The sequence below is a fragment of the Lynx rufus genome, unplaced genomic scaffold (genome assembly GCF_022079265.1).
Source record: "Lynx rufus isolate CCGP_SWC_20201006 ecotype Redwood Valley unplaced genomic scaffold, mLynRuf1.p SCAF_39, whole genome shotgun sequence".
In the NCBI taxonomy this organism is placed as follows: domain Eukaryota; kingdom Metazoa; phylum Chordata; class Mammalia; order Carnivora; family Felidae; genus Lynx; species Lynx rufus.
This window is the reverse complement of record NW_025814855.1, coordinates 1,609,704-1,636,597: the sequence shown is the minus strand read 5'-3', so window position 1 is coordinate 1,636,597 and position 26,894 is coordinate 1,609,704. Positions and strand designations below refer to the sequence as shown.

Below are 26,894 nucleotides of genomic sequence, written 5' to 3'. Positions count from 1 at the left end.
CACGCAGGAATTGGTTCACCGAGACCCTCTGCTTCGCCTCCCATTCTCCCAGGTTCCCCCAGCCCACGGGGACCCCCCCCCTTAGTCTGCCCCGCCGCAGCGCCCGGGTCTCCGCGCCCTGCCACCTCATTGGCTCAGCGTGGGCGGAAGCTCCCATTTCTGTCTTTTCTATTGGACACGCTGCCTGCGCGCCCAGAAGACCCAACCAATGGGAGCCGGTCAGGGACTGTGGCTCAGCCAACGAGGGGGCGCAGACATAAAGGCCCCAGCGCTGGCTTCCCGGGAGTTCCTTGATCTCCGGAGGTGCAGCTCCGCGCGCCGCGCTGAGGGTTCGTGGGGGGCCGTCGGCGTCCGAAGCGCCTCAGCCTGGTTGTTGCCTACCCTCACCCCTTTTGTGAGGACAGTTCCAAAGGGCTCGGGAAGGCGTCCTGTCGCCGCCGTGCCGTCTCCTGGGGAGCCACCCAAACGCTGCGATGCAGTCGGGCAGCGTGCAGCCCGCAGATGCAGAAGAGGAGCGGACCCGAGACCAGGGAACAGGTGGAGAAGGACTGGTGTCAGCTGTTGGGGGCGGGGGCGGGGTGCAAGAAGCGCGTGTTGACCTCTGCCTGTCTGTCTAAGAAGCTGCAGCAGGCCTCGTGGAGCTCGGCGTGCCCCCCGTGTGAGTGTCTCGGAAGGAAGCGGCGGGACGAGAAATGAAGACCAGCTGCACGTGGGAAGTGTTGGCTCGTGGGCCAACCAACCAGCCTGGCTGCGCCCTTGACAAGGGGAAGGGGAAGGGGGTCGGGAGGCGTTAGGTGAAGGAGGAAGGAGGTGAAGGAGGTTCGAGGCCGTCACTGCCCGCCATCTTCTTCCCCAAACCGAGGCTCTGTTCTAACTTTCAGGCGGCGCCTCACGATTGAGGACTTTGAAATCGGGCGTCCTCTGGGCAAGGGAAAATTTGGGAACGTGTACCTGGCTCGGCTCAAGGAAAGCCATTTCCTTGTGGCCCTGAAAGTCATCTTCAAGTCCCAGATAGAAAAGGAAGGACTGGAGCACCAGCTGCGCCGGGAAATTGAGATCCAGGCGCATCTACAGTAAGGACGGGCTGCAGGAGAACCAGCGCCAGCTGCTTCCTCTTCATCTGTTTCCTCTTCCATCCCTGGCATCTGAACCCAGCACTCCCCCCAAATGACCCTCCAACAGGCCACCTTGAGTCCACCTTGAAGACGTTTTCTGCAGTTCACTCCACTTACACCGTGTAAACCTCCTCCCTGTTTCAGACCCCCAAAGCCTGATGCCTCCGCTTGCTCTCCCCTCACACACTCCAGTATCTATCAGACCATTATTCTGGTCCCAGCGCAATTTGTCCTTTGTCCGACCGATCACTTTTAGTAGCATCGGGAGTTGGGTCTCATGAGTCTGACCCTTCCTCCGTCTTTTCTCCAGGCACCCCAATATCCTACGCCTATACAACTACTTCCATGATGCACGCCGGGTGTACCTGATTCTGGAATATGCTCCAAGGGGTGAGCTCTACAAGGAGCTGCAAAAGAGCAACACTTTGGATGAACAGCACACAGCCACGGTGAGGTGGGAGGGCTGGCGGCTTTGGGCCTGTGAGTTTACTCTGGGCTGGTGGGGATCACTGCTTGTGGCTATCGTTAGTGTCCAGCTCCTTTTTTTTTTCTTTATTTCTGAATTCTGTTACCTTTTACGTAGTGACACATACATCCTATAACTTCACATTTTGATACCCTAGTTACCCAGAATATTAATAATTAGTGTGTGTGAATTTGGATTCTTTGGTTGTAAGCAACAGAATCTCCACTACCTTATGTGAAGAAGCATGTTGGAAGCCTCTGAGTAGAACTGGCTTAGAAATAGAAAGCAAGAGATTCTACAGAGCCTCAGATGGGGAATCAGAGCCTCAGTTATCCCAGCAGGAAGGGCTGGGTCATCTTGCTGTCAGAATGAGTGGTCTTCCAATTTTCCTCCTATTTTTGTATCATTTCTTCAGGACTCCAGTCCTGTGGGTGATCCTCTGATTGGCTCAGCATGGGCCCTGGTCCAGCTCCTTGCTGTGCTAGGGCAAAAGAGAGGCTCCGTCCACTTTAGCATCCCTCCTTTAAGACCACATAAAATGGGGAGAGGAATTCCTCCCCCACCAGTAATTAATTGTGCCATTAAGGAAGTAATGGGGTTGGTAACTAGGACATAAAAGATTCCACGACAGGGGCGCCTGGGTAGCTCAGTCAGTTAAGCCTCCTACTCTTGGTTTCGGCTCAGATCATGATCTCTCCGTTTGTGAGTTGGAGCCCTGCATCAGGCTCTGCACTGACAATACAGAGCCTGCTTGGGATTCTCTCCTTTTTCTCTGCCCCTCTCCTGCTTGTGTGCTCTCTCTTTCAAAAAAAAAAAAAAAAAAAGATTGCACTACAATGATGAAAATGTATGAGGAGTATTTTATCTCACACGGAAAACTGGCTGGCTTCATTTCCAGACTGCTTTTTCTTTGCTCACTCAGATAATGGAGGAATTAGCAGATGCTCTGACATACTGCCATGAGAAAAAGGTGATTCACAGGGATATCAAGCCGGAGAATCTGCTGCTGGGGTTCAGGGGTGAGGTGAAGATTGCAGACTTTGGCTGGTCTGTGCACACCCCATCTCTGAGGTAGGTTACGTGGTGGTGGCATGGGCCCTGGGTGCCAGTAAGGAATGATCCAATTTAACCCATTGCACGTGTAAGACTGGGATAAAACCCCGGGTTTGTATTTGAGCACTGTCTTTTTTCATATGTATATATTTAATGTGCATTTGTAGATGGAAAGAATGGCTGAACCACATCTTTTATCTTTTGATCTCTGTAAACATATAACTTTCCCCAGTAAGTTTCTATGTAAATAAGAATCATTGTTCCATAATTCCGGAAATTTTGCTTGGTCTCTGTTGATGCACCTTCAGTTTGTTCCAAATCTCTATTGATGCCCAGAATATTATGAAAACATCCTGGATCGTGAGCTAAATGTATAAGTAATTCCAAAGTATGGAATTGGTGGGTCCCAGGACTTGCCTTCCCTAAACCTCGATCCTTATTAAAACTTGGTGTTCCCAGACTTCCAGGCTTGGGAGGGGACTGCTCAGGCTTTTCTAGCATCTCTCATCTCACTGGAACCTAGAAAAGGAGGGTTGCCCTGTGTGGGGCCTCTACACAGGCCTCCCTTCTCTGCTGTCCTCTAGGAGAAAGACCATGTGTGGGACTCTGGACTACTTGCCCCCAGAAATGATAGAAAGGAGAACATATAATGAGACGGTTGATCTGTGGTGCATTGGAGTGCTCTGCTATGAGCTGCTGGTGGGGAATCCACCCTTTGAGAGCCGTTCCCATAATGAGACGTACAGACGTATACTCAAGGTGGGATGGTCACATTCTGGGAATTCGTGGGGGCGGGGTGCTACAGAGCCTGGGCTGCACATAAAGGTTGTCGAATAAGATCCAGAAGAGTGCCTGGAAGGGACTCAAGGAACAGAAAACATGGAGCACAGAAATTAACCATCCTTTCTTTTTTCTTGTCTGGCCTCATCAGGTGGACCTCAGGTTTCCTCCGTCAATACCTTTGGGGGCCCGGGACTTGATCTCCAAGCTTCTCAGGTACCAGCCTTTGGAGCGGCTGCCTTTGTCGCAGATCCTGGAGCACCCCTGGGTCCGGGCCCACTCTCGGAGGGTGCTGCCTCCATCTGTTCAGATGGATTCTTGAGCCCTGTCTGCACCTGTTTCATTGCATTTGTCCAGGGAGCTCTCCTGGCTCTACTAACTTGTCTGTCTTTTGTTTCTTCTAAGATGCAAGATACTAATGAATAAAAGCTGAGTCATTTTTTTTACCAGGTCTTTATGGTTCTGTGAGTTGGTGTCTGATGGGGTAGAATCTTTATTTCTTGTAGAAACTCTTTCCCATGAGAGCGTCCCAAGATGATGTCCCTCCGGGTCCCCAGGGTGGTAACTCAACCACTCACCGTGAAAACTAGTTCCTATTTTCATTCCGATAACCGCCTTGGTGCATACCCTATCCCCCATCACAGTTGCTTCTAGACTCAATTTACTATTTCCCATCTTCTCAGGAGCATGGATCTATAAAACGGGACACGGGTCGACCCAGAGGTCCACCGTCTTTATACTGACACGAGCATGCTACCGTCTGATAACATGTCTCACTGAACATCAACTGCCGCTCAATTCTCAAATGGATTCACCAGTATCTCTGTGATGTGTCATATTCTGATTGCATCAGCTAAATCACCCCTAATAATAGCAATTTAGGGCTCTTCCAACCTTCCCCTGTATCCTTCTGTCCCACTGTCATGTATCAGCCACTCCCTCTATCCACAATAAGCTGACTGCCCCAGAATAAACATCTAGACACAGCTGGGAGCTCAAAACATGGTTTTTGCTCATTTTTGCAGGCATCGCTTTCCCCACTGTGTCACCTGACTTACAAACACTGCGTATGGAGCTTGCCTTGTGCATGTTACTCCCTTCACCGTATTCTATGCAGTCTCCTCATGTGAAATATCCTGCACGTGTAGGCCCACGGCTCCATGTGTGACCAGACCCATTATACAAGGAACTCGGCTACTCAGACGGACAGCCCCCAACCCCTGCTGCAGATGTATGATTTAAAGGCTCCAAGATACTGGCTTGTGGCTTTTCATCTGCACCTCCAGTGCCCACATCTCTGTGCTTTCTAGCTTTGTCCTCTCTATCAGTGCTCTTGAAGTAATACTTCAATTAAACACCTTGAAATTCCTAATAAACTAACCGGTTTGTACATAGGAACCCTGCAATATTACTCAGTTCTGGTGCTAAGACAAATTCACATCACCAGGTGCATTTTGGGGGAAGTAGGTAAGATAAGCATAGGAAAGGAAACTAGGGCTTCCACGTTGACTACCCGGTGATGTGTCTAAATCATGCAAACTCTCTGACATGCTTTACAGCAGGGATTTCCAATAGCTATATAGCTTTCCCCACCACTGATTCCAGACATTCTGCCTCTCGTGACAAAGAGAATATAAAAATCTTTAATATCTGACTTACATTCTAGCCTCAAATCACTTCATTTAACTGTGTCAACTACATGTGAAGAGAAATATGCTGTTTCCAATTTGGTCAAGTTATTATGGCCAATGATGGATCACACGCTAATTTAGCCATATTTCTCCACAATCTTTTTTTAAATTTTTTAAAACATTTTTCCTTAGTTTTGGGAGAGCACAAGCAGCGAGGGGCAGCAGGAGAGGACAGAGGATCTGAAGCAGGCTCTGTGCTGACAGGCTGACAGCAGTGAGCCTGATGTGGGGCTTGAACTCAGGAACCATGATATCATGACCTGAGCTGAAGGTGGACGCTCAACCAACTGAACCACTCAGGTGCCCCCGCCCCTTTTTTTTTAATATGAATTTTTATTTATTTTGTTTCCGAGAGAGGGAAAGGGGCAGAGGGATCACCAAGCAGTATCCCCTGCTCAGCATGGAGCATGATGTGGGGCTTGATCCCAGGATCCTGGGACCATGATCTGGGCCAAAATCAAGAGTCGATGCTCAACCAGCTGAGCCACCCAACCACCCTTCCACAACCTTTTGTAAAAAACGTCTGCCTCTAGGGGCGCCTGGGTGGCGCAGTCGGTTAAGCGTCCGACTTCAGCCAGGTCACGATCTCGCGGTCCGTGAGTTCGAGCCCCGTGTCGGGCTCTGGGCTGATGGCTCGGAGCCTGGAGCCTGTTTCCGATTCTGTGTCTCCCTCTCTCTCTCTGCCCCTCCCCCGTTCATGCTCTGTCTCTCTCTGTCCCAAAAATAAATAAACGTTTGAAAAAAAAAAAAAAACGTCTGCCTCTAGAAAATTAACTCCACCTTAATCCTTGATTCCATTAACATCCTGTTACTATGCTTTTCTCCACTTTTAAAATTAAATCTTTTTCTTTTTAGTTTTTATTTAAAACCCAGTCAACATACCATGTAATATTAATTTCAGGTGTACAATACAGTGATTCAACACTTCATACAACACCTGGTGCTTATCACAAGTGATCCCTTATTTAACGTCCCCCTCCACCTTCCCTCTGGTAACCGTAAGTGTGTTCTCCATAGTTAAGAGTCTGTTTCTTAGTTTTCTTCTCCCCCCACCCCCGCACAATCATTTGTTTTGTTTCTTAAATTCCACATATGAGTTAAATCATATGGTATTTGTGTTTTTTTCTGACTGACTTATTTTGCTTAGGATAATACTCTCTAGCTCCATCCGAATTGTTGCAGGTGGCAAGATTTCATTCTTTTTTATGGCTGAATAATATACCATAAAACTAAATCTTTTGAGGGCATTTTCTGCACACTACATTCCCATTTGCATAACCATATGTATTCTGAACTCATTAGAAAAGAGATCTTATTCTCTCACACTCACAGTTATGAGAAGAAAACAAAAGTCACTGATGGTGACTTGTGAGACTTTATGTAATAGAATTCTAAAATTGTGAGGATTCTCAATATGACTGTTGGTTTCTTGTCTGCACCTATTTTTTTTTATTTTTTATTTTTTTTAAATTTTTTTTTTCAACGTTTATTTATTTTTGGGACAGAGAGAGACAGAGCATGAACGGGGGAGGGGCAGAGAGAGAGGGAGACACAGAATCGGAAGCAGGCTCCAGGCTCTGAGCCATCAGCCCAGAGCCCGACGCGGGGCTCGAACTCACGGACCGCGAGATCGTGACCTGGCTGAAGTCGGACGCTTAACCGACTGCGCCACCCAGGTGCCCCACCTATTTTTTTTTTAAAGGTTTATTTATTTTTGAAAGAGAGAGACAGAGATAGAGCGAGGGGAGGGGCAGAGAAAGGCAGACACAGAATCCGAAGCAGGCTCTAGGCTCTGAGCTGTCGGCACAGAGCCCGATGTGGGGCTTGAACTCACGAACCTCGAGATCATGACCTGAGCCGAAGTTGGCCATTTAACCAACAGAGCCACCCAGGTGCCCCTTGTCTGCACCTATTTAACTCCGGGTTGTTCAGGGTTCGCCCCTGCCCATTCCTTTCTCCATCTATTCTCAGGCTTCTCTTCAGACTGGAGATAACCCCGTTCGCTAACAACTCCCCAACATGCAGATCCACGCAGGACCCCTAGTCCGGCAATCAGACACAGGATGCAGCGCCCGTGCTCCACCCCGGAGTCCCGACTTCCCCCAGCCTCGCTCACCAGCGGGCGTCAAGGCCTGGCAGCACGTGCGGCTGATGCTGGAATAGAGCCCGCGAGGGGCCGGGCGGTGCGCATGCGCCGCGTGGGAGGGAGGGCTTCCGGCGTCCGTGTCCTGGCTCTCGCTCTTCCTGGCGCTCGCTCTTCCTACCGCTCGTGTGCCCAGCTCCCTCCAGGAAGATCGCGAGGAGGTGAGACGCACGGGGAAGTCGCGAGCCCAGCCTAGGGCCTGACCCTAGGCGGACAGGTGACACGTGCCCTGACCCCAGGCGGACGCTCCCGCCTTCGGAGCCTCGATTTCCCGGGGCATGTGATGGGCATCCATTCTCCTCGATCCCCCTAGGTTGTGTTCACGGTGAAGAGGCGGGCCTGACAGGGGAATCTGGGCCTAATCGGTGTTTTACCACGAGGAAGACTGGCTCTGGAACGCGTTCTTCTGGGACTCGTTTTTAGAGGAAAAACTACATTACCCAGAAGGCTGTGCACGGGGGTGTCCGCGGCAGTACCGGGGCCACTGAGTGACAGGACAGGGGCATTTCCTGCGGCTCGTTGACATGGGGGCGGGGCTTCCGGCCTCCTGGAGGCATACGTCATTTGTGTGCGACGATTCCGTCCACGCCAGCTGTGGGGAGGGGTCGCTGTTCTGTGGCCGCTTCCAGTGCAGCTCATCCAAAAAGAGGAGAAGGGGGGTTGCGACTCACCTCCGCGCATTTGAACGGGCCCTGAGCCGCGCGGTGACCGGGGAGTGCGAAAGTCAGCCGAGGTCACCCCTCCCAGGACAGGGAAGAGGTGGCGGTCGGCCGAGCCCGCGGGACCCGTCTCTGTCCACGGGGTCCCATGATGGCGGCGGCGTGGATGGACCCTGCGCAGGTGAGTGGACGATGTTTTGGGCGTTGCTGCCTCTCTGCTGCGGAGAGGGCTCCTGGGCAGCTGGAAGTGGAGGGAGAACTCGATTTCTGTTTGCAGCTGTGTTTGTGTAGGACGAGTGGAGAGGGCTTGTCACTCACTTGATCTCCAGCCTTGTAACATGGGAGACAATATACAGAGGGACAAGTGGCAGAACGTACGTAAAAGTAGAACTTTGACCCAAACTTGCAGCCACCTGCCCAGGGAACTAACCCCGTATCCATCGTAAACAACCCAGGAAACCGGCCCGCTCCAAGTCACACTCGCCGGAAGCCAGATTACTAGCTCTAGTGACCATCCAGGAAGCTGAACAATGACTTCTGTAACTGTCGGCCCTAAATGGCCAGGATGTGATTAATAAGTGACGTTCTCTCTAATTTTTTCTGCATTTCCAACTTCAGACCGACCAGAAAAACCATATATTTGCCTCTCACCAACCATATACGTACGATGTTATGTGATTGCATGTCGGAAAGTTTTCATAACTCACGCATATATCACCTGGGAATCAATGTGGAGGCCGTAGTTAACCCTTCTGTGCGTGTCTACCTGCCCAACATGCTCCCAGTGATGTGAGTTTATCCAGCACCAGAACCGAGTCATGATGCAGGGTTCCTGTGTACCAACCAATTAGTTTATTAGGACTTTCCAGATGTTTAATTGAAATATTAATTCAAGAGCACTGATAGAGTGGACAAAGCTAGAAAGCACAGAGATGTGGTCTCTGGAGGTGCAGATGGAAAACCATAAGCCAAGGTCTTGGAGCGTTTAAATTACAGACCTACAGCGGTGGGGCTGTCCATCTGAGAGTGGAGTAGCTGTGTTACTTATATTTAATTCGTGGATCTGATCTGGTCACACGCAGAAAGGTGGTCTTGTATGTGTTGAATGTCTCAGAAGACTGTAGAATATGGTGACTGAAGTAACATTAACAAGGCAAACTACATATGCAGTGTTTTTTGTTTCTTTTTTTTAGATTTATTTATTTTTGAGAGACAGAGCACTAGTGGGGGAGGGGCAGAGAGAGAGAGAAAGAGACAGAATCCAAAGCAGGCTCAAGGCTCTGAGCTGTCAGCACGGAGCCCTACGCGGGACTTGAACTCACAAACTGTGAGATCATAACCTGAGCTGAAGTTGGACACTTTAACTGACTGAGCTACCCAGGCGTCCCTCCATATACAGTGTTTTTAAGTCACAAGACCACATTAGTGGAAACAAGGTGAGTTAAGAACTGGGGACTTGAAAAAAATTTTTTTTAAAAAGGTGGGGCAGTTGGGTGGCTTAGTAGGTTAAGTGTCTGACTCCTGATATCAGATGTGAACTCACAGTCGTGGAATTGAGCCCAGTGTTGGGCTCCTCGCTGAACAGGAAACCAGCTTGGAATTCTCTCTCTCTCTTTGCCACTCCCCCCCCCCCCGCCCCAATAAATAAACATTAAAAAAAAGAACTGGGTACTTACAGTCACCTTAATGAAGATGTGAAGCCCTCAGCATGGGGCAGGCAGCGAGCAGGACCAGGGAGGCTCAGGTACTGCCGTTGTCACCAATGCTGTTATTGTCATTATTCATTCATTCCTCTGACGTCCTGGGGCCCATGGTGTCTGCATCTCCCAGTCCACCCGTCACTTCCATTGTCTTGTGTGACCTTCCGGTGGCTCCCGTGGAGGAGGCTTCTCCCTTACACTGCTGTGTCCGCCCTCACCTTGAGCCCGGCACGGAGCTTGGCGCTCACGAGGTTCTTGGCGATTCGAGCCTTGATCACTCTGTACCTTTATCAGGGATGTAGGGATGAGGCCCGATCCTGTCCAACACCCCAACACCAACACGCTGCTACCTCTGTTTGACATCCAGGTATCTGTGACCTTCGACGATGTGGCTGTGACTTTTACCCAGGAGGAGTGGGGGCAGCTGGACCCGGCCCAGAGGACCCTGTACCAGGAGGTGATGCTGGAAAACTGTGGACTTCTGGTGTCTCTGGGTAAGTGCTCCCGACTCCCCCCTAGGGGGGAACCTGCCACCTCGTTGTCAGAGGACCTTCTGTCTCCAGGCGTGGCCCGCAGATTTCGCACCTCTGCGTCTTTGCCTGTTTCTGTTGTTTCTCTTCCTTACTCTGCTGCGGGGCTGTGTGGGGTGTCCTTGAGGCAGAAATGGCCACCTGAGCCCGAGCTCCTCTGGACCTCTCACCCCAGTGCCCGGGACAGACTGGTCTCCATCTGAGGTCCTCATTTCACATTCCAGAGGGGGAGCTGACGGGCTGAGCCTGGTTGGCTCAAGTGTCCTCAGCAGGGCCAGCAGGGCAGGGAGTGATGGGAAGTTCTCCGGGAAGGGAGGGAGTCAGGTCCCCCGGAGGCCTTTGCCTTCAGCACCGACAGGTATTGTTGTAAACGAGGTGATCCCAGTGACGGGGCTTCTCTGTGCTCACGTGCCCTCGTGGTTGTCACTTGTTTCCAGGGCCGGGATCGTCTGCCGGGACGAGAGAGGCGGTTAGAGTAGTGCTTCTCGGCGGGTGGCAGTTTTGCCCCCAGGAGCCATTTGGCAACGTCTGCGGGCACTCTGGGTTGTCGCACCTTGGGTGTGGGTGGAACTGGCATCTGGTGGTTAGAGGCCGGAGATGCTGGAGACCTCCTTCGATGGACACGACGAGCCCCTCAACAAGAATTATCCCGCCTGCAGAATCCAGGGTGCCCAGTTGAGAAACGCCAGCTTAGATGTTTCTCTGCTTGAGGTTAGTCACCACGAGGCCATTCGATCTGAGACCCCAGAGCTTAGGGGAAGACGTGCCGATTTTTGGAGAACTGGAATTAGGTCTCAGTGAGAAGAGGCAAAAACAAAATTAGAGAAGTTTGATAGATTAAATATTTTGGACCAAAACGTTTACAAATAGAAAGTGCAGGGGCGCCTGGGTGGCGCAGTCAGTTAAGCGTCCGACTTCAGCCAGGTCACGATCTTGCGGTCCGTGAGTTCGAGCCCCGCGTCGGGCTCTGGGCTGATGGCTCAGAGCCTGGAGCCTGTTTCCGATTCTGTGTGTGTGTCTCTCTCTCTCTCTCTCTGCCCCTCCCCCGTTCATGCTCTGTCTCTCTCTGTCCCAAAAATAAATAAACGTTGAAAAAAAAAATTAAAAAAAACAAATAGAAAGTGCATTTTGGCCCTGCTGAGCTCTTCTCTCCCCTTCCGTGCTCTCCCTGAGCTCCCCCTGCTCTGGCTGTGCGGGGCGTCTGGTGGTTTCCTGCGCACACACCTGGCTCGGGCCTCAACTTGCTGTTGTGTCTGCCTGGTGAGTGTTCGTGGACATTTCAGCCTCTCAGACGGTGACCCTTCTGTGCGCGGTCCCCGCCTCCTCGCCAGCAGTGTCCTGACCACCAGATCTTATGCAGGGCCCTCCCCCATCCCTGTCGCTTTCTCTCATCATCCCGGTTATGGCCTTCTAGGTTAGCGGTCTCAAGCAGGGACGATGTCGTCCCTGAGGGACACTGGGCAGTGTTTGTAGACATTTTGGTTGTCGCCCTGGGATGGGGCTGAGACAGGCACCTGGTGGGTGGAGACCTGGAGTGCTGCCAAACATTCTTGGAACGCACAGGACAGTTTCCTCCCTGTCTTCCCTGCAAAGAAGTGTCTTGACCTGGGGTACCTGGGTGGCTCAGTTGATTAAGTAGCCATCTCTTGGTTCCGGCTCAGGTCATGATCTCGCAGTTCATGAGTTCGAGCCCCACATCGGGCTCTGCGCTGACAGTGCAGAGCCTGTTTGGGATTCTCTCTCTCTCTCACTCTCCCTCCCTCCCTCCCTCTCTCATGCTCATGCTTTCTCTCTCAAAATAAATAAACTAAAAAAAAAAAAAAAAAAGTATCTTGACCTAAATGTCCATTGTATAGAGGTTGAAAAACCCTGTGGTCACAGGGTGCATGGACACTTCATCAGCTGACATTGAGGGACACCCTGACATAATCATTTCATGGAATGATTAATGCCTCCTGATTATTGTTGAGGAAAAATCTGGGTTCAGTGCTGAATCTTAATGCCTTACCTGCAATTGTTGCTCATTTCCCTTTTCAACAGAGTGAGCACACAGCCTCGAGTAGGCAGCATGAGCTCACTGGGAATTAAGATGGTTTTGGTTTCATTGCTGCGTCTTCAGGGTGACCTGCCTTCAAGGCCAGTGACTCCGGTTTCCCACTTACTAGAGTGATACAGATTCCCTTGTTGAAGGAATCTAAGCAAAATAAAAAGTGGGTCACTTTTAGGAAAAGTGAATAATAATAGTCACAGCCTGTTCAGGTCCTTGGAGCGCTGTCCCAGGCACTGTTCCTGCTTCACCCACACAATCTCATGGCATCGCAGTCCTCCGGAAGTCTTGGCCACTACAGTGAGTCCCTCAGACAGCTTAATTTACTCAGTCTGGAACGAACTTCATTTTATGAAGCTGTTCTCTATTTTTTTTTTAATTTCTTAAAATTTACATCCAAATTAGTTAGCATATAGTGCAACAATGATTTCAGGAGTAGATTCCTTAATGCCCCTTACCCATTTAGCCCATCTCCCCTCCCACAACCCCTCCAGTAGCCCTCAGTTTGTTCTCCATATTTATGAGTCTCTTATGTTTTTGCCCCCTCCTTTTTTTATATTATTTTTGCTTCCTTTCCCTTATGTTCATCTGTTGTGTCTTAAAGTCCTCATATGAGTGAAGTCATACGATATTTGTCTTTCTTTGACTAATTTCGCTTAGCATAATACCCTCCAGTTCCATCCACGTAGTTGCAAATGGCAAGATTTCATTCTTTTTGATTGCCGAGTAATACTCCATTGTGTGTGTGTGTGTGTGTGTGTGTGTGTGTATAACATCTTCTTTATCCATTCATCCATCGATGGACATTTGGGCTCTTTCCATACTTTGGCTATTGTTGATAGTGCTGCTATAAATATGGGGGTTCATGTGTCCCTTCGAAACAGCACACCTGTATCCCGTGGATAAATGCCTAGTAGGGCCATTGCTGGGTCATAGGGTAGTTCTATTTTTAGTTTTTTGAGGAACCTCCATACTGTTTTCCAGAGTGGCTGCACCCGTTTGCATTCCCACCAGCAGCGCAAAAGAGATCCTCTTTCTCTGCATCCTCGTCACATCTGTTGTTGCCTGAGTTGTTCATGTTAGTCATTCTGACAGTTGTGAGGTGGTGTCTCATGGTGGTTTTGATTTGTGTTTCCCTGATGATGAGTAATGTTGAGCATTTTTTCATGTGTCGGTTGGCCATCTGGATGTCTTCCTTGGAGAAGTGTCTATACGTGTCTTTTGCCCATTTCTTCCCTGGATTATTTGTTTTTCGGGTGTTGAGTTTGATAAGTTCTTTATAGATTTTGGATACTAACCCTTTATCTGTTATGTCATTTGCAAATATCTTCTCCCATTCTGTCGGTTGCCCTTTAGTTTTGCTGATTGTTTCCTTCGCTGTGCAGAAGCTTTTTATTTTGATGGGGTCCCAGTAGTTGATTTTTGAGCTGTTCTCCATTTTTTGTTGTTGTTGTTGTTGTTGTTTTCTGTAGTAAAAATCCTTTTTGTGTTTAATGTCGATGACAGTGTATGATATTTGATGTTTCTGTAAAGGTCATATGTGATAGTATCACTGCATAGGATTTTCAGTTTTATTATTTTTGAGTAGTTCATGTAATGTTGAAGTCTAGAGTCCCTGAGTCTGTCCTTCCCTTGGCCCCAGTTCTCTGAGGACGACCTCACCTCCACCCCCCATTTGGTCTGGGGCTGCTGGCCACACACAAGGGTGTTGCCGTTTCCTCCTTAGTGTTGTGTTTAGGAGACAAAGGCCCAGAACCAGGCCCCTGATGTTCAATCCTAGCTCTGCCCCTTAAAGCTGTGGCTGCAGGCACATGACTGCACCTGGGTGTGCTCGCTGGTAACATGTATATACTTCCCCAGATACTCATGTATGTACTTCCCCGGACTGTAGCAAGGATGAATGGGTAACTTTTGAACAGAGCTCAGAACAATGCCTGGTGTGAGCAGGTGGTGTGCAGGTTAGCAGTTAAGAACCCCTCTGACAGTGTCATATCTCTCGTGATCCTCATCATCCTCACACGGGGACTCAGCACTTCCGGAACGGTGTTGTGTAGCTTTGTGGTAAAACGGCATAGAGAGCGGATATGGCTGGACTTGGGTGTCCGTTTTGGCCCAGCCATTCACCAGGTCTGTGCGCTCTGGCAAATCCCATGATTTGCCTGAGCGTTAGTTTCTTCATCTACAAAGTGGTGCTGGTTGCAATTTGTACTTGCTGAGAATGCTGTGAGGAAATCCTGAGATAGAATCCTCATTTGGTCCGTGGCCTATAGGAAGAACAATACAAAACTTTGCTTAGGATTTAGAAAAAGACCTAGATCAATGAAGACAAATAGCTTGTTTTGAACGAATAAGTCAATATTTTAAATATGTCAGTTGTTTCAATTACTCCGTAAATTTATTTCAGGTTTGAAATGACATAATGCATTTGAGATGCTTGACACAGCCTCTTATGATTATGTTTATCTATGATTACACTTTATATTTTGACATTTATGATTAAACTCTATATACTGGTTTTTGACTTACTGTGAGGGAAAGAAATCTCCCTGGCAGTATGGCCTGCTTTTGGTTTCTGGGTTTGCATGTTAGCGTTTTGTGTGGATGGAAGGAGCTTTATTCTAAGGTCTTCTTTACAGACTAGATTGAGAGGTTTAATTTGTTTTCCCAAAAATCCCAGTGCCTTCTTTCTTTCTCCGTGACCAGGGTGTCCCGTCCCCAGACCGGAGCTCATCTGCCAGCTGGAGCGCGGGCAGGAGCCGTGGACGGCGAAGAGAGGCCTCTCCCAGAACACCTATCCAGGTAGGAGCCAGGATGTGGGCGCGCGGGAGACCCTGCAGGCTGGAGACCAGGCAGGGACCGCGGGCCCTGGTTCCCCGGGAAGCTTCTCGTTCTGGCCTCTCTGGTGGTTCGGAAGCCGGGAACCCTTTGACCCAGAGTCCGCGTGCCCGGCCAGGGACCCGTAATGTCTCTCCCTCCGTCCACCTGCCAAGTTTCGGTGGCAGGTTGGGGACCGGACACGGCCTCAGAGAGCCGCTCAAGCCTCCCCCCGCCCTCAGTGCCTCTCTGTGGCCGGCGTCCCCAGGTCCTGTGCAGCCGTGTCCCGCCCGGTGCATCTCCCGACTCGGTTCCTTATGCCACCACCTCCATCAGCCCCGCCCCCATGCTCCCTGCTCACTGCCATCATGTTCCCTGCGGGGGCCGCTGGCCTCCCCACCGCTCTCCACGTCTGCGTCTGCGTGGTGCCTCTGGTCGGCTTGGCTCCAGGTCCTGCCTGCGCTTCCCCAGGTGCTCAGACTCTGTTCCAGACGGCTAGCACTTCCCCAGCCACGGACGTGTCCCCTTGCGACCGCGGCGTTGACAGTGCATTGCGCCTCCTCCCCCGCTTGAGCCTCGACCCTTCCACACCCACTCGGGCTCTCGAGTCTACAGCTGCACCTTCCGTCCAGAGGAAGGGGTCTTGCCCTTGGCCCCGGGGCCGCTTCCTGAACCGGAGTCCAGAGCACCTTTTCAGGGGAATTATTTCCTCCTTCGTTTTGTTTGTTGTGTAGCGTAACTTCATCCTTTCTGTACTCCGTGTAAAAATAGACCCAAGCTCCTTACCGTTGAAGAAGGTCAGTAAGTTCCCGGCTCACTTGGCTCCCATCCGCTCCCCGCGCGCTCACGTGCTCACTGCTCACACAGGCGCTGTCCAGAGCCGTCCAGGTCCCCGGAGTCGTCCCCGCAGCGGTCCTCCTGCCTGTGGTTACGGCATCTTTGATGTCTGCTGGAGTGAGGTTGATGGATTCCGGGCTATGCAACTTCCACGTTTTTCCTGGATAATTGCCAGTGTGTTCTAAAGGGCACGCACCAGTTTACACTTCCACCGGGAACGCATGGAAGCTCCTTCCACCCGTACCTCGCCCAGGACCCGATTCTCTAAGGCTCCTCAATTTTTGACACTCAAATGAGTGCAAAACTGTGTCTCCCGTGGTCTCCATTTATTTCTCTTTCATTGCGGAGGAACTTTAGCACCCGATCGTAGGATTATTGGTCAATCTGTATTTTTTTTGAAATATCCTTTCATGATAAATACCTATTTTTCTATTAACTTGTTTGCATTTTCTTTTTGATTTGTAGGGATTTTTTGTATATTTCTCATTTTATCCTTTTTTTGTAGTAAAATATCCATAGCATAAAACTTAACATTTTATCATTTTTAAATATACAGTGGTGGCATCAAGCACGTTCATAATGTGGTGCAACATCACCACCTCTATCTCCAAAGCTCTTCGTTGTGTAAAATTGAAAGTCCTTCCCCATCACACAATAACCGCCCCCAATCTCTCTGCCCTAGCCCCTGGCAACCACAATTTTACTTTCTGTGTCTGATTTTGACTACTGTAGGTACTTCATATCAGTGGAATGATACAGTGTGTGTGTGTCTTTATGACTGGTTTATTTCACTTAGCGTAATGTCCTCAAATCTCATCCATGTTGTAGCGTGTGTCACAATTTCCTTCCTTTCTAAGGCTCGGTGACATTCCACATCCCACACTTTGCTTATCCACTTATCACTCGTTGGACACTTGGTGGCTTCCATATTTTAGCTATTGTGAATAATTCTGCTGTGACATGGGTGTACAAGTATCTTTGAGAACCTGATTTTAATTCTTTTGGCATATGTCAAGAAAAATTGCTGGATTGTCTCGTAATTCCACCGTTTAACTTTTTGAGGAGCTACCGTACCGTTTCCACAGAAACTATGTGATTTTACATTTCCACCAACATTGCGCAAGAGTTCCCATGGCTCTACACGCTCCAGTATTTGTTATTTTCTGATTTTTTGATAACCATCCTAATGAAGTCGAGATGATAACTTATTGTAGTTTTGATTTGCATTTCTCTAACGATTAGTGATGTTGAGCATCTTTTGTGCTTACTGACCGTGTGTGTATCTTCTTTGGGGAAATGTCTAGTTCAGGTCCTTTGCCCATTTCTGTTATTGGGATTTTTTTGTTTTTGAGTTTTAGTTCTCTATATTCTGGATATTAGTCCCTTATCAGATACATGATATTAATCCCTTATCAGATATATGATGAGCAAATATGTTCTCTCATTCTTTGGGTTATCTTGCTCTGTTGATAATATCTTGATGCAGTTTTTTAATTTTTATGAGCTCCAATTTGTTTCTTCTTTTGTTGCCTACGCCTTTGGTGTCATATCTAAGAAATCATTGCCAAATCTAGTGCCATAGAGGTTTTGCTCTATGTTCTCTAAGAATTTTATAGTTGTAGGTCTCACATTTAAGTCTCTGATCGATTTTGAGTTCATTTTGGTATATGATGTTAGATAAGGGTTCAATTTCATTCTTTTGCATGTAGATACTTAGTTTTCCAAGCACCATTTGTTGTAAACAGTGTCTTTTTCTCCATTGAATGGTTTTGACACCCTTAATCAAAAATGATTTGATGATATATACTAGAGTTCATTACTGGCATCTTGATTCTGTTCTCTTGGTCTATGTCTGTCTTCATGCCAGTACCATACTGTTTTGATTACTGTAGTTTTGTAGTAAGTTTTGAAATCAGGAATTTAGAGTCCTTCAGGTTTGTTCTTTTTCAAGATTGTTTTGGCTATTCAGGGTCCATTCTGATACTATATAGATGTTATGATGGATTTTTCTGTTTCTGCCAAAAATGCCTGGGATTTTGGTAGGGATTGCATTGAATCTGTAGGTCACTTTGGATTATATCAATATCTTTAAAAAAAATTTTTTTTTAATATTTATTTTTGAGAGAGAGAGAGGGAGACAGTGTGAGCAGGGGAGGGGAGAGAGGGAAACACAGAATCTAAAGCAGGTTCCAAGCTCTGAGTTGTCAGCACAGAACCTGACGTGAGGCTCAAACCTCCCACGGACTGTGAGATCATGACCTGAGCCGAGTCAGACACTTATATCCATATCTTAACAATACTAAGACTTCCAGTCCAAGAATATGGTATGCGTTTCCATTTATTTACATCTTTAATTCATTTTAGCAACATTTTGTAGTTTTCATTGTATCTCTTTTACTTTGTCGTTTAGATTAACTCCTAAGTATTTCATTCTTTTTGATGCATTTGTAAGCAGGCCTTTTTTGTAATTTCGTTTTCAGATAGTTTATTATTCGTATATAAAAATGCAGCCGATTTTTCTGTGTTGACTTTGTATCCTGCTACTTTGGTGAGCTCATTCTAACAGTTACTGTGTGTGGCATCTTTATAGTTTTCTACATACAAGATCATATTATTTGCAAACAAAGATAATTTTGCTTTTTCCTTTCCAATTTTGCTGCCTTTTATTTCTCTTTCTTGACTAATTCCTCTGCCTAGAACTTCCAGTGTTACGTTGAATAGAAGTGGTGATAGTGTACATCCCTGCCCTGTTCCTAATCTTAGTAGAGGAAAAGCTTTCAGTCTTTCACCATTGTGTATCATGTTTGCTATGAGTCTTTCATTTATGACTTTCATTGTATTGAGAAAGTTTCCTTGTATTCCTAGTTTGTTGAGTGTTTTTATCATGAAAGGATGTTGAATTTGTCAAAGGCTTTTCAGCATTGATATGATTTTGTGGGCTTTTCCCTTCATTATATTAATGTGGTGTATTCACATTTATCAGTTTTCATATGTCAAATTGCTCTTGCATTACAGGAATAAACCCCACTTGGTCATGGTGTGCAGTCCTTTTAATATACTGCAGTTTGCTGATATTTTGTTGAGGAATTTTTGCATCATTGTTCATAAGGGATATTAGTTTGTAGTTTTCTTGTAATGTCTTTGGCTTTGGTGTCAGGGTACTAATGGCCTTAATGAGTTAAGAAGTGTTTCTTTCTCTTTAATATTTTTGAGGAGTTTGAGGATTGCTATTCATTCTTCTTTTAAAATGTTTGGTAGAATTCATCAGGGTAGCCATCAGGGCCAGGGTTTTTCTTTGTTGGTAGATTTTTTTTACTACTAATTCAGCCTCCTTACTAGTTATAGGTTTATTCAGATCTTATGTTTATTCCTGATTTAGTCTTCATGGCTTTTGTGTTTCTAGGAACTTTTCCATTTCATGTAGGTTAAACAGTTTGTTGATGTACAGTTCATAGTACTCTCTTATAATCTTTTTCAAAAATACTTCTGCAGGGCACCTCAATGGCTCAGTCAGTTAAGCGTCCGACTTTAGCTCAGGTCATGATCTCAAGGTTTGCAGGTTCAAGCTCCACTTTGGGCTCTGTGCTGACAGCTCAGAACCTGGGGCCCACTTCAGATTCTCTATCTCCCTCTCTCTCTGCCCCTCCCATGCTCTCTTTGTGTCTCAAAAATAAATAAACATTAAAAAAAAACTAAACATTTCTGCAGAATTGATAGTAATGTCCCCACTTCCATTTCTGATTTAGTACTCTGAATCTTTTTTTTTTTCAGTAGCCAAAAGGTTGCCAATTTTGTTATCTTTTCAAAGAACCAACTTTTTGTTTCATGGATTTTCTCTATTTTCCTATTCCCTATATCAGTTCTCTTTAATCTTTACTATTTCCTTCCTTCCCCTAGCTGTGGTTTCAGTTTGTTCTTTTCCTACATCCTTAAGTTGTCTTTAGTTTGATTTGAGATCTCTTTTGTTATTTAGCATTTATAAGCTATCAATTTGTAAGCATTTATGGCTATAAATTTCCCAGTTAATGCTGCTTTCATTGCATCCCATAAGTTTTGATATGTTAAATTTTCATTTTCATTAGAAATGAATCATAGTTTATGTGTTATCTTTTTAAACCTATTGAGACTTAATTTGTGGCCTAACATGGTCTGTCCTGGAAAATGTTCCATGTACACTTGAGAAGAATGTGTATGCTATTGTTGTGGGGTAGAATATTCTGTATATGTCTGTTAGCTCTAGTTAGCTTATTATGTTAAGTCCTCTATTTCCTTACTTCTAGTTTGTCTGGTTGTGCTATCCATTATTGAGAATGGGGTATTGAAGTTTCCATGTATTACCGTAGGATTGTCTCTTCCTTCATTGTGTCGCTTTTTGCTTCATACGTTTTGATGGTTTGACATTAAGTGTATGTCTACAATTGTTATAGCTTCTTGCTGTATTATACTTTTTATTAAAACATAATGTCCTTTATTGTCTTTTGTAATCTTTTCTCACTTAAAGTCTATTTTGTTTGATAATAATATAGCCACTTCTGCTTGCTTTTGGTTTGTATTTCCATGTAATATCGTTTTCCGTTCTCTCACTTTTAATCTATTTGAGTCTTTAGATCTAAAGTAAGTCTCTATTGTAGACACATATACTTGGATCACGTGTTATATCAATTCTGCCAATCTCTGTTTTTTATTATTATTTAAAAACTTTTTTAAATGTTTAATTTTTTTGAGAGAGTGCATGAGTGCGGAAGGGGTAGAGTGGGGGGGACAGAGGATCTGAAGCAAGCTCTGCCCTGACAGCAGCGAGCCTGATGTGGGGCACAGACTCACGAACTGTGAGATCATGACCTGAGTCGAAGTTGGACGCTCAACTGACTGAGCCACCCAGGCACCCCCAATCTCTGTTTTTTAATTGGAGAGTTTAATCCATTTATATTTAAAGTAATTACCAATACAGAGAGAGTTCTGTCATTTTGATACTGGCTTTTTATATGCATTATAGATTTTTTTTGTTTCTCATTACTGTCTTCTCTTGTGTTCAGTTAACTTTCTGTAGTGAAATGTTTAAATTCCTTTCTCATTTCCTTTGTGTATATTATCCCTAGCTGATTATTTGTGGTTTCCATGGGGATTACATTTAATATCTTAAATTTATAACACTAATTTGATTTTATATCAGGAGAAGAAGTTCTCCTTTATAGTTCTGTTCTCACCTCTTTTAGTTGGTCATGTTACCACATTACGTCTTTATATATTGTATGCCCTCAATCTTAATAACTCTTTTAAACCCATTAGTCTCTTGAATTATGTAGGAAACTAAATGTGGAGTTACAAACTGAAGTTACAGTAACACTACTTTTTAGATTAGTACAGTTTTTTAAAATTAGTCTCCTAAATCATGTAAAAAACAAAAAGTGTAGTTATAAACCCTTGTTAAAATAATAGTAGCTTTTATAATTGTTCATATATTTACCTTTATTGAGATCTTTATTTTTTAATATGGCTTTGAATTGCTGTCTAGTGTCCTTTCATTTCTTTTTTTAAATTTTTTTTTTTAACGTTTATTTATTTTTGAGACAGGGAGAGACAGCTTGAACGGGGGAGGGTCAGAGAGAGAGGGAGACACACAGAATTTGAAACAGGCTCCAGGCTCTGAGCTGTCAGCACAGAGCCTGATGCAGGGCTTGAACTCACGGACCGCGAGATCATGACCTGAGCGGAAGTCGGATGCTTAACCGACTGAGCCACCCAGGCGCCCCGTAGTGTCCTTTCATTTCACCCTGCAGGATTTCCTTGAGAATTTCTTGCAAGACAGATCTAGTGATAACAGACTTCCTCAGATTTTATATATGGGAATGACTTAATTTCTTTCATCACTGTTAAAAGAGTTTTGCCAGATATATGATTTTTTTAAAGTTAATTTATTCATTTCGAGAGAGAGGGAGAGCAGGGAAAGGTCAGAGGGAGAGAAGGAGAATGAGAATTCCCAAGTAGGCTTCATGAGATCATGACCTGAGCTGAAATCAAGAGTCGGTTGCTTAACTGACTGAGCCATACAGGCGCCCCTGGATATAGGATTCTCGGTTGACAGATTTTTTCTGTTTTCTGGCCTCCCGAGTTTCTGATGAGAACTCTGCTGATAATCTTATTGAGAATTTCTTGTATGTGACAAGTTTCTTCAAGCTTGCTATCAAGATACTCTGTCTTTGGCTTTCACAAGTTTGATTATAAGTTTTATTGGTGTGAGTCTATTTTAGTTCATTTTTCTTGGAGTGCATTGATCTTTTCGGATATTTAAATTGATGTCTTTCATCAAATTTGGGACGTTTTCAGCCATTTATTAAAATATTTTCTTTCACTATTTTCTGGGAATCCCACAGTGAGTGTATTGGTTCCCTTAGTGGCTTATCACAGTTCCATTAGGGTATTTTCACTTTTCTTAAATGTTTTTCTTTTTTTTTTTTCTGTGTTTGGACATAATTTCCATTGTCCTATATGCTGATTCTTTCTTCATCCTACTGTAATCTTCCTTTGAACCCCTGTAGTGAAGTTTTCATTTCAGTTATTGTACGTTTTGGTTTCTATTTAGGTTTCTTGCTCTTTGCTGATACTTCCATTTTGTTTATATATGGTTTTCTTGACTTTCTCCATATCTTACTTTAGCTCTTTGAGCTTCTTTAACATAGTTGTTGTAAATCATGTCCAGTACATCTGCATCCAGGTGTATTTTAGGACCAGTTTTGGGAGGGGTTCCAAACATGAGCTACTATGTCCTCGGGGACTTGTTACCCTTCTGGCGTTGATGTAGGGCAATACATGCATGAAGTATTGGCAGCCTAGGAATTTCACTTGGCTTGAGGGTCCAGAGTTTTATTCACTGCTATTACATAAACATAATTGATTGGATCATTTCCTACCTGACTCCTGCCCCTCCCCATCTCTTTCCAGAGGCCTAGTTGCTATCTTCTAGCCCAAAACACAAATCCTCTAATTACATGGTTGGACTTTTCTCGTGTGGTCAAGCATTGCCCTGAATCATCTCTTAAGCGAACTATCTGAGGTCGTATATAAGTTATCCATTTGCATAAATATCCAATCTGGAATTGACTGTGTCTCCCCTCCAGCACTTAGTCTTCTAATCCAGCCATTCCCCTGGGTCTCTCTCCCTTTCATGGTGTCAACAGTCCGAGGACCAGGAAAGAAATTGTTATCCTGGGATTCAGAGGTGGCAAGACACAGAGACACTATTTTCATCTTCATTTTTTTTCTGTTCATTTCACTGAAATGCTCGTTTTTCTCCTATGTTGGCATTACCAACAGACCTATTTGTGTATTGGATTTCTTTCAGGTGACAAAGGAAAACCCAAGGCCACAGTATCTGCCATTGGTGAGCCAGCCCTGTCTGAGGGCCCCCCCGTCCAGGAACAACTAATACAAGGAGTTGCAGGAGACTCCCAGAAGCGCCAAACCAAGGATCAGGATGGGTCATTGGAAATGCAAGAAGGACATTTGAGACCAGAGATAGATCCCCAGAAGGAGAAACTCCCTGGGAAATCAAGCTCTGAAGATGGCAACATAGGGACAGCTGATAATGTGTGTTCAAGAATTGTACAGGAGCCAGTTCCTCTGCGAGGTGCTGTCCATGACCATGACTCCTGTGGATCAGGTAAAGATCCCATGATTCAAGAAGAAGAAAATATCTTTAAATGCAACGAATGTGGGAAAATTTTTAACAAGAAACGCCTCCTTGCTCGACACGAGAGAATTCACTCTGGAGTGAAGCCCTATGAATGCACTGAGTGTGGGAAAACCTTTAGTAAAAGCACTTACCTCCTCCAGCACCACATGGTCCACACCGGGGAGAAGCCCTATAAGTGCATGGAGTGCGGGAAGGCCTTCAACCGCAAGTCACACCTTACACAGCACCAGCGGATTCACAGCGGGGAGAAGCCTTATAAGTGCAACGAGTGTGGAAAGGCCTTCACCCACCGCTCCACTTTTGTCTTGCATAACAGGAGCCACACTGGAGAGAAACCCTTTGTGTGCAAAGAGTGTGGAAAAGCCTTCCGAGATAGGCCAGGTTTCATACGTCACTACATAATCCACAGTGGCGAGAATCCCTACGAATGCTTCGAGTGTGGCAAGGTCTTCAAACACAGGTCCTACCTCATGTGGCACCAGCAGACTCACACTGGGGAGAAGCCCTACGAGTGCAGCGAGTGCGGGAAGGCCTTCTGTGAGAGCGCGGCCCTCATTCACCACTACGTCATCCACACGGGGGAGAAGCCCTTCGAGTGCCTGGAGTGCGGGAAGGCCTTCAACCACAGGTCCTACCTCAAGAGGCACCAGAGGATCCACACCGGGGAGAAGCCCTATGTGTGCACTGAGTGTGGAAAGGCCTTCACCCACTGTTCCACTTTCATCTTGCACAAAAGGGCCCACACTGGAGAAAAACCTTTTGAGTGCAAAGAATGTGGGAAAGCCTTTAGCAATCGTGCAGACCTCATCCGACACTTCAGCATCCACACCGGGGAGAAGCCCTACGAGTGCATGGAGTGCGGGAAGGCCTTCAACCGCCGCTCGGGGCTCACGAGGCACCAGCGGATTCACAGTGGAGAGAAGCCCTATGAATGTGTCGAGTGTGGGAAAACCTTCTGCTGGAGCACAAACCTGATTCGACACTCCATCATCCACACCGGGGAGAAGCCCTATGAATGCAGCGAGTGTGGAAAGGCCTTCAGTCGCAGCTCCTCCCTCACTCAGCATCAGAGGATTCATACTGGGAGACACCCCGTCAGTGGCAGCGCAGCAGAAGTGGGGAGACCCTTCACGAGCGGGCAGTCCTCGGTCAACCTCCAAGAGCTCCTGTTGGGGAAAGACTTTTTGAATGTAGCCACTGAGGAAACCTCTTACTCAGAATCTGATCATTCATACCAAAGAGAAACCCCTCAGTTTTCTTCCCTGTGAGAAACCCTTCTGTTGCAGGATATCTGTTGTCATCTAATGAGTCATACTGGAAATCCATCCAGCCTAGAGCCTTATTCTACAACTGAGAACTCATCCAGGGAGAGACCCAGCGGTTATGTCCATGTAGGAAAACCTTCAGCTGTATCTTTTCCTTAATTTACACTGCAGTGTTATCTCAGGAATTTTTTTTTCCTTTTTCTTTTTTTTAAGGAGACTTAGACAATGAACTGCAGACACATTTTCTTTCAGACTTCCTTGCCAAGCCTTTGGCACTTTGTCATGGATTCCTTAGTTTACTTGGCAGGAGGAGGGTTTTGTTGAGAGGGAAAGGACTTAGACTTTTTATATGTCTTGTATATACATTCATTACTGTCCAGTGTCAAGAGAGTTAGTTGAGGGCAGGTTTGGAAACTTTCATGAATGTCTTCTCTGTTCTAAAACATTGTCTCTGTTCATAAGGAGCTTAATTTTTGTGAGAAATGTAATGGCTAAAGCCATCAAACACTTTTATATTTGAGGAGATAAGAATACACCTATGAATGGGCACATTTTATTTTACCAGTTAAGACTGTTTAAGGCTTTGATTTTTAAAAAACAAACATTTTCTTCATGCGGCTTTAAGGAGCTGATACTCAGACATTTTCTTGGTCCTGTACTATTAGTTTACTTGATTGCTGTAATTAGGTGGTAAATATTTTAGTTGCATAAAATGATCTCTCTTTATTCTTCTTATTTAAAACTGATTTAGCACTCTCATTACTCTGATTTTCCACATAAAGTTTTGGAGAAGCTTGTCTATTTATGAAAAAAAGTATCAAATTTCGATAGAAATTGAGTTAAATTGTCAGATTAGTTTGTTAAGAATTGTCTTCTTTATGGTGTTGTATCTTCCAGTTTATGAACATGGTATGTCTGTACACTTATTTAAGTATTGCTTGATTTATTTCATCACTGTTTTATAAATTTCAATAATAGGTCCTGAATGATTTTTATAAAGTTTATATCTAGGTGGTCTTTTTTCTTTATGATAAATGGATTGATTTTTAACTTTAAGTTTCCACCCAAGTTTTGGTAGTATACAGAATTGTAATTAATTTTTAGATGTCAGTTTGGTATCCTACAATCTTTCTGAACTGTAGGCATTTATTTGTTTTCATAGACTGCTTGGGTTTTTTTACATAGAAATACCATCTGCAAATAGAGGTAGTTTTATTTCTTCCTTACCATCTGTCTACTTCATTTTCTTTTCCTGGACTAGCTAGGGTTTCCAGTACAATATTGAATAGTAGTAGTAAGAAAGGCTATCCTTGTCTGGTTTCTGATATTAGGGGGGAAACATTCAGTATTTTGTCAAGTATGATGTTAGTATAAGGTTTTCTTCATAGAAGTTTCTTAATCAAGTTTAGAAATTTTCCCGTATTCCTAATTTGTTGTGGTTTTTTTGTTGTTGTTGTTATCGTGAATGGGTGTTGAATTTTGTCATACGCTTTTTCTCTGCCAATTGATACAATCATATGTTTTTTTCTTCTGCAGCTTGTTGATATGATGTATTACATTGATTTGAGCTTTGAATGTTGAAGCAGCTTTGTATTCTTGAAACAAGTCCTACTTGATTGTAGAGTGTAATTATTTTTATATATTGTATTGCAGTATTCAATATGCTAGTATGTTGAGAAAGTTTTCCTCTAATTTCATGAGTGGTAATGATATGTAGTTTTCTTCCTTTTGTTCATTTTTGTTTCTTTGGTTTTTGTCTGTGTTTGGTACTGTCATTGGTTTTGGTGTCTAGATGATAGTGGCTTCCCAGTATGTATTGGGAGTGTTCTTTCTTCTGTTATGTGGAAGATAGTGCATAGAATTGGTTTTATTTCTTCCTTTAATGTTTGGTAGCATTCTCCAGTGAACCATTTATGCCTGGAGATTTTTCTTTTGGATGCTTTTTAATTATGTATTTATTTTATTTAATATGTATAGAATTGTTCAGAATATCTATTTCACATTGGATGAACTTTTGTAGTTGTCTTTTTCTAGGAATTGTTCCATTTCATCTAAATTTTCTTTTTTGTTTCAAGTATTCCTTTATTATGTTGTTTATGAT

The 26,894-nt window shown here is 45.3% G+C and overlaps 2 protein-coding genes across 3 annotated transcripts; both read left to right on the top strand.

The window, feature by feature from the left end:
- Positions 1-212: 212 nt before the first annotated feature.
- On the top strand, positions 213-3,842 carry AURKC (aurora kinase C). Its single transcript, XM_047094310.1, has 7 exons — positions 213-537; positions 619-658; positions 882-1,073; positions 1,426-1,564; positions 2,504-2,652; positions 3,219-3,393; positions 3,566-3,842. Exons 1-7 carry the CDS (start codon positions 474-476, stop codon positions 3,734-3,736), a joined length of 930 nt encoding a protein of 309 aa, XP_046950266.1. The 5' UTR covers positions 213-473; the 3' UTR covers positions 3,737-3,842.
- A 4,001-nt stretch (positions 3,843-7,843) lies between these two features.
- Positions 7,844-26,009, top strand: LOC124522715 (zinc finger protein 805-like). Of its 2 annotated transcripts, none has more exons than XM_047094301.1 (4): positions 7,844-8,088; positions 9,975-10,101; positions 14,888-14,983; positions 23,178-26,009. In XM_047094301.1, exons 1-4 carry the CDS (start codon positions 8,056-8,058, stop codon positions 24,794-24,796), a joined length of 1,875 nt encoding a protein of 624 aa, XP_046950257.1. In that variant the 5' UTR covers positions 7,844-8,055; the 3' UTR covers positions 24,797-26,009. The 2 variants fall into 2 exon arrangements, with proteins under 2 accessions (XP_046950257.1, XP_046950256.1); XM_047094300.1 differs by lacking the exon at positions 7,844-8,088 and adding an exon at positions 9,614-9,651.
- The last annotated feature ends 885 nt before the right edge of the window (positions 26,010-26,894 follow it).